This window comes from Juglans microcarpa x Juglans regia, chromosome 2S (genome assembly GCF_004785595.1).
Source record: "Juglans microcarpa x Juglans regia isolate MS1-56 chromosome 2S, Jm3101_v1.0, whole genome shotgun sequence".
NCBI classification, from domain to species: domain Eukaryota; kingdom Viridiplantae; phylum Streptophyta; class Magnoliopsida; order Fagales; family Juglandaceae; genus Juglans; species Juglans microcarpa x Juglans regia.
The window spans coordinates 14,834,217-14,842,598 of record NC_054597.1 but is presented as its reverse complement, the minus strand read 5'-3'; the positions used below and the strand labels follow the sequence as shown (position 1 = coordinate 14,842,598).

General features: G+C 32.5%; 1 protein-coding gene across 1 annotated transcript; it reads left to right on the top strand.

Moving 5' to 3' along the window:
- The first annotated feature begins 6,184 nt into the window (after positions 1–6,184).
- Positions 6,185–7,328, top strand: LOC121253402 (secreted RxLR effector protein 161-like). Its single transcript, XM_041153420.1, has 2 exons — positions 6,185–6,358; positions 6,984–7,328. The coding sequence occupies exons 1-2, from the start codon at positions 6,185–6,187 to the stop codon at positions 7,326–7,328; spliced, it is 519 nt and encodes a 172-aa protein (XP_041009354.1).
- Positions 7,329–8,382: the final 1,054 nt, after the last annotated feature.

The following is an 8,382-nucleotide window of genomic DNA, read 5'->3' as shown; positions in this document are numbered from 1 at the left end:
GCATATTTTATACATTTAGAACTAATATATTTTATTTATTTCATTACATTATTATTGATTTTAAATGAATAAATAGTTAAGATGAATAAATCCGAGTTGTGATTTAAATTACTTTATAGCATAGTTAAAGCTTAATTTTTATAACTTGTGATTTAATTGGATAATGTTTTGTCACATGCACAACATATTTTTCATTTTCTATTCTTTCTTTTTTTTTTCATTTCTTTTCTAATTTTATCTTATTTTAACAAAATGCAAAAAAAAAAAAAAAAAAAAAAGTCAAATGAACTCTCTCATTTAAATGAAGATGTTATTTAAATATAAGAGCTGCTGAATAAAAGAGAAAAAAATGCATGCACAAATGGCTAGGCACAAATGGGATTTTATTCTTCTATGGGCTTTCACACGGACTGACGATGCAATTGGAGTTTTGGTTTGACTTGGTCTTCATGGAGTTGGACGTGGGAGACCTCTCCCCCCTCCGCCCCACCCTCGCAGGGAGGAATCGTTGTGGGGGTGGGGGCGAGCTGGCCCTAGCGAGACCCCATCTCACCCCATCCCCACTCTGTTTACTTACATATATTTTATATAAATATATATTAATACATATTATAAATATATGTGAATAGTTGTACTATATATAAATATAGTAATATGTATTAAGTATAATTTTTACTTAATACTTTGTGCAAATTATAGTGTGGCATAGTGTAGCTTTTATATAGGAAGCCAAAACAATATAAGTGTCTCACTTAAGCACTATAGAACTCTTGTATTACCTTGTCATATGATGCACTATAAAATTTGAAAACTATGTTATTAGTTTTTAAATTATGATCATATTTATAAATTTAAATTTCCAATTTTGGTAAAAAAAAAAAGAAAAACTTTTTTGATCACTTTTGAGCCCATGAATAAGTTTTGGGCCCAGTAAGCCATAGACACTAATGAATAGAGGTGTGTAACAGGATCCGGATGTCAAAATTGGGGCGATTATCTGCCCGGATTAATCTGGATTAAATCCTGGTGGATAACCGGATTCAGTTCGAATATTCGAATTGTAACTGGATATCCCGATTTTTTGCATTTTTGACTTAAAACCCGGATATTTGGGTTATATCCAAATTTAATCCGGATTTTTTAATTTTTTCTTTTAAAAAAAGACTTTAGAACTTTAAAAAAATATATATAACATTTTTTTAAAAAAAATAAATTCTGATATCATGTTTAAATTGCCTAGAATTTTTTTAAAAAATAATTTAAACACTTTTTTTAAAAAAATTTAAAATAAATTAAAGAACAAAATAAATAAAAATACAAAATAGATAATATTGTTGTTACATCACAATGCAAAATATAAATTTACAAATAAAAAAATAAATAATAATACATGACAACTAATTAAACTAATACAATGCTACTACTCTTCAAGTCATGAATCTGGAATTGGGGGAAGTTGCACAAGGGACATACCAACATCCTCCAGCAACCTGATGACAGAAAACATGACAAATAATTACCAGAATGTAGATATATTAATAGGACATATGTTTTGGTAGCTTGACAAAACTACTAAAACCCTTAGCAACAAGCTAGATACATATACTGCTCATTAAACATAAATACAACAACAAACATAAAGAACACAGTAGCAAATTTCTTGTTGAAAGCAATTTTGTGTTTCTACTATTGCCTTGGTTTGGTGGCGAGTAGCTCACCAAATTCTAATTTGATTTTTGTTGACCATTTCTCACGGAGGTCGTTTGTGAGAACGAGTCTCTAGCTTCTTTAAGTTTAGGAGCCCTTGAAGTGGTCCACTCTGCCTTATTCATCACGTTCGTAGAACATTGGAACTGTCCCATGATAATCTGAACACGTGGGACACGTAGCCATTAAAGCTTGATGGAAGCTTTGGCTATAAATACTACATTTGGTCCCCAAACTCATTCACTCACTCTCCTTCAGTCTTACACCATCTAAATAAAGTTAATAAATTTTGGAAGTGCCAAATATCAGTGAGAGAGTGCAGCAAAACCGTGAGGAACATCAGGCTGGAGGTACTATTTATTTGTTATTAAACTTGTTAATTCTGTTTTAAAGTGTTTATTCCGCATTATAGAATCGTCATTAAGCTTTCATTTGGTATCAGAGCTACGTTTTATCTCTGCCTTGGTGTTTATAGAATTGTTTTGTTCATCTCTATTTTTTGGTCGAAAGTTTTGAAAAATTTTAAGTTTTGATTTCTGGATTTTTTTTATTCGAAAGAAGTTTAGAAATCATGTGGAAATAGTTTTTTTAACTTTTTGTGATTAAAAACGTGTCTTTTGACGTGAAAATGGTCCAAAAAGTCATGATCTTCCAAATTGTTTGGAGGTTAAAGACGACCAAAACAACATGTAATTTTCAGGTTTATTGAAAACGACATGTCGTTTAGTGGGAAAGTCGTTCATTCAGTATTGGTAAACGACACGTCGTTTTCAGTTTTGGTGAAAATGACATGTCATTTAGTTCGGAGCCATTTATTCAGTATGGAGATAAACGACATGTAGTTTTCAGTTTTGTTGAAAACAACATGTCATTTAGTTGGGCCAATGTTCATTTAGTATAGCGATAAAACGACATGTCGTTTATAAGTTTAATAAAATGACATGTTGTTTATGTGACCTATTTTTTTCTTTTAAACAATGAGGAAAACGACACATCGTTTTCAATTTTAGAAAAATGACATGTCGTTTATATAGGTCATTTTTTTTCAAAAACAAAATTCAAAAAAAAAATTCCACTTTTATAGATGGTCTGAAAGTGGGTTTTTGGCCCACGCCTTTTGTGCTTATAATTGTTATGTTGTATAGTTATGCTTATATTTTTTATGTAATTTAATTATATGCAATTTGGATAATTGTTGTGCAAATTTATTTATTATGCTCGTATTTAGTTTGCATGAATTGATTAATTTTGTTCTATATTAATACATGCAATTTTTGGATAAGTATATAGTTAAAGACATGAAATTAAATGTTATGCATAATATTATAGTTTTGATTGTGCAATATTTATGCTTATATTATGAGAATATTTGTGCATAATAATAACATGTTAGTATTAGGTAAAATTATGTAATTCATAATATTAAGTTAGTCTTATGTTATTTAATGTCTAGTGATCCATATAATTTTAATTAATTAGAGAATAGCCACAGCATCTTTAATTAAATAAAATTATATATTATGATTAATTAGGATCACATAAAAAATATTAAACATTAATTGTAATTAATTATACTTAATATAATAAATTTTATCCCACAGGAATTTTTATTATATTTATATTATTAATTAGAATAAAATATCAAGTTATTCATAACTTACCCACAGGAATTATGAATTTAGTAAATGATTTGATAGTTTTATCATAAAGTTTAATCTAAGATAGAATAAATATATATATCAAATTATAATCATAATATACCCTTAGAATTATGAATTAAGTAAATACTTTGATAAAATTCTATCATAAAGAATGATTAAATCTACTTGAATTAAAATTTTAGTCTACAGGCAATTTTATGTCATTAGATTCAATTTTTAAGTATGATTTACATTGGTAAAGCATGAAATTTTTTTATTTAGGCCTTAGTTTTAACGTAAGCATGTAATCTATAATTTTATACAGTTGTACAACCTGCAAATTTCTCTGATATTCGTTATGATATCCCTGAACTTAAGGGAGATAATTATAAGGTCTAAAATGAAAGAATTCTTCTTCATTTAAGGTGGATGGATATAGATTATGCTATTAGGAAAGATGAACCACCAGCAATCACTGATACCAGCACTATAGTGAACATCGCGCTTTATAAGCAATGGGAGCAATCTAATCACTTCAGCATGATGTTCATTAAGACTAGAATTTCTGTTGATATTCGTGGTTCTGTCGATTAGTATGAAAAGGTCCGAGACTTGCTAAAAGCCATCGATGAACAATTTGTCACTTCAGACAAAGCACTAGCAAGCACCCTAATCATGAAGTTCTCATCCCTGAGGCTCACCAGTGTGAGAGGTGTGCGTGAGCACATTATGCAAATAAGGGATAATGTGGCTCAATTGAAGAAACTTGAGGTTGAAATGTCGGAGTCCTTCCTGGTTCACTACATCCTAAACACCCTCCCGCATCAATATGAACCCTTCAAAATCTCATACAACACATCTAAGGATAAATGGTCAATTAATGAACTCATGACCATGTGTGTGCAAAAGAAAGGGAGATTGATGATGGAATAAGGTGAAAGTGCAATGCTGACAACGCGTGGAAAGGGCAAATCTCAAACCAATCAGAAAGGAAAAGGTAAAATACCTCCCAAGGTGGTATTAAGAAAGATTCCAAGTGTTTCTTCTGTAAAAAGAAGAGGCACATGAAGAAGGAATGCACCAAATTTCAGAAATGGCTTGCAGACAAAGGTAATCCAACCTCACTTGTTTGTTATAAATTTAATATGGTTAATGTCAATATTAACACACAGTGGATTGATTTTGGATCAACAATCCACATTTTAAATTCCTTGCAGGGTTTGCAAAACCTAAGGAAGCCAGTGGGAAGTGAGCAAAACATCTTATCAGGAAACAAGATGGGCTCGCATGTGGAAGCTATAGGAACTTGCTATTTAATTTTATCTAGTAGTTTTGTTTTAAAATTGGAAAAGACCTTTTATGTTCCAAGTTTCTCTAGAAACTTAATTTCAGTTTCAAGACTTTGTACCTTTTGAATATTCTTTTAATTTTTCAAAATTATCATTCAGTTTATTTTATAAATCTGATTGTGTTAGGAATTATACTTTGTCTGATGATCTTTACTGCATTAATTTGCAAAATAATGCCACTTATGATTCAATGCATGTTCACACTAGCACTAAAAGATGTGTTATTAATGAGGATTCCTCTAAATTATGGCACCGGAGATTAGGTCATATCTCCGTAGATAGAATTAAAATATTAGTAAATGAAGGGATACTTAATACTCTGGATTTTACTGATTTTGAAACTTGTGCGGACTGCATAAAGGGAAAGCAGACCAACAAGTCAAAGAAAGGTGCCAATAGGAGTTCAGACATATTAGAGATCATACATACTGATATATATAATCCAGACATGGACTCACATGGTCAGAAATACTTTATCTCTTTTATAGATGATTACTTACGATATATGTATCTCTATATGCTTCATAATAAGAACGGAGCATTAGATGCCTATAAGATCTTTAAGGCTGAAGTAGAGAAACAATGTTGTAAGCAAATTAAGATCGTGAGATCAGATAGAGGTGGTGAATATTATGATAGATACACAGATGATGGACAAGCACCTGGGCCATTTGCAAAGTTTCTTCAAGAGCATGAGATTGTTGTCCAATACACTATGCCTAGTTCACCGGACCAAAATGGTGTAGCAGAGAGAAAAAACTGAACATTATTGGACATGGTGCAGAGTATGCTTAGCAGCTCCAATCTCCCTAAATCCTTGTGGGCTGAAACACTTAAGACGGCAGTGTATATGTTAAACCGAGTTCCAACCAAGACTGTTCCTAAAACGCCATTTGGATTATAGAAAGGTTGGAAACTGAGTTTGCGACATATGCGTGTTTGGGGATACCCTTCTGAGGTGAGAATTTATAATCCACAAGAGAAGAAACTAGACCCAAGGACCATTAATGGGTATTTCATTGGATATACTGAAAGGCCTAAAGGTTACAGGTTTTATTGTCCATCTCACAATATTAGGATTGTGGAATCAAGAAATGTAAAGTTTCTTGAAAATGACTTGATCAGTGGGAGCAATCAAACCAGGAACATAGTTTCTGAGAATGATTATTCAGAATCTCAACCTTTCACCTCAAGTGATAGATTGATTATTGTTTACAGCACCCTTCAAGTACAAACTGGTGTTGAACGACCAATCATTGAAGTTCCACAAGCTGCTGACAACATTCCAGTAGATCAGGTAGCTCAAGAGTTGCCAATAACTTTTGAACAACAAGTTGAACTACATACTTCTCAGGAAGATGATGGTACAATATTAAGAAGATCTATTAGAGCAAAGAGATAAGCAATTCCTAATGATTATGTTGTGTATCTACAAGAATCTGACAATAATATTGGAGCCGAAAATGATCTCGATTCTTTTCATAAGCCATGAGTTGCAAAGAATCAGAATTGTGGTACAATGCCATGAAGGAAGAGATGAATTCTATGAAGAGTAACGAAGTCTGGGATCTTGTTGAGTTGCCTAATGGTATAAAAGTCATTGGATGTAAATGGGTCTTTAAAACTAAGAAAGACTCATTGGGCAATATTGAGAGATACAAGGCAAGACTCATTGCTGAGGGATTCACTCAGAAAGAATGAATTGATTACATGAAGACTTTCTCTCCTGTATCTAAGAAAGATTCTTTGCATGTTATTTTGACATTAGTAGCCCATTTTGAATTAGACTTGTAACAAATGGATGTGAAAACAGCATTTCTCAATGAAGATCTAGATGAGGAGGTTTACATGAAACAGTTTGAATGATTCCCCTCTAGTGATAGTGAACAATTAGTTTGCAAGCTCAAGATCTGTTTCATGTAAAATCTGTTTTCTTATTTTATATGTGGATGACATTTTGCTAGCAACCAATGATAAAGGTTTGCTGCATGAGGTAAAACAATTCCCCTCTAAAAATTTTAATATGAAAGATATGGGTGAGGTGTTTTATGTCATTGGCATTAAGATCCATAGAGACAGATTTCAAGGTATTTTGGGTCTGTCTTAGGAAACTTATATTAATAAAGTTTTAGAGAGATTCCGGATGAAGGATTGTTCACCAAGTATAGCTCCCATTGTGAAGAGTGATAGGTTCAATTTGAACTAATGCCCAAAGAACGACCTTGAAATGGAATAAATGAAGAACATTCCATATGTTTTTACTGTCGGAAGTCTAATGTATGCTCAGGTTTGTACAAGACCTGACATTGCATTTACTGTGGGAATGTTGAGACAATATCAGAGTGATCCAGGTTTAGACCACTGGAGAGCTGCAAAGAAAGTAATGAGATACCTTCAAGGAACCAAAGAATACATGCTTATGTATAGACGGACGGACAATCTGGAAGTAATTGGCTACTCAGATTCTGACTTTGCTGGTTGTATTGATTCACGCAAATTAACATCAGGATACATTTTTTTGATGGCTGATGGAGTTGTATCAAGGAGGAGTGCAAAGCAGACTTTGACTGCCACTTCCACTATGGAAGCCAAGTTCATCTCTTGTTTTGAGGCTACTTCACATGGTGCATGACTTAAGAGTTTCATTTATGGGCTTAGAATTATGGATTCTATCTCTAGGCCATTGAGAATGTATTGCGACAATTCAGCTGCTGTTTTTATGGCTAAGAACAACAAAAGTGGGAGTTGAAGTAAACACATCGACATTAAATATTTAGCCATAAGGGAACGTGCTAAAGAAAAGAAAGTGGTCATTGAGCACGTCAACACTGAGCTAATGATCGTTGATCCTTTGACTAAGGGCATGCCACCGTTAAAATTCAAGGATCATGTAGTGAATATGAGATTTGGTTCCATTATGTAATTTTTCATTGTATGAACAATATTATTTTTAATGAAATTCTTAAATATTTTGATGTTTTTCTCATATTAATGTGCACCTTAATTTAATTTTGAGAAAATTCATCTGTGTTGGACCAAGAATAAACATAGGGTTTATTCATTAAGAAATTGTTGCCACATAAATTATAATGTTTAAGAAATAAATACATGGTAATACATGGAAGGTAATACTTGTCATTAGAGGACCTATCGCCATGATTCATGTATTTATTATTTAAATACAGATTATCGATGTGTTTAAGATGAAACATTAGATTAGAAGTGTGGACCAAGTGGGAGAATGTTGACTGTTTCTCACGGAGGTCGTTCGTGAGAACTAGTCTCTAGCTTCCTTAAGTTTAGGAGCCCTTGAAGTGGTCCACTCTGCCTTATTCATCACGTTCATAGAACGTTAGAACTGCCCCATAATAATCTGAACACGTAGGACACGTAGCCACCAAAGCTTAATAGAAGTTTCGGCTATAAATACTATGTTTGGTTCTTAAACTCATTCACTCAATCCCCTTCAGTCTTACACCATCTAAATAGAGTGAATAGATTTTGGAAGTGCCAAATATTAGTGAGAGAGTGCAGTGAAACCGTGAGGAACATCAATGGCTGGAGGTACTGTTTCTTTGTTATTAAACTTGTCGATTCTGTTTTAAAATATTTATTCTGCATTATAGAATCGTCATTAAGCTTTCAATTTTTGCATAGAAAATAGGCAATATTAGAGAGACTTTCAA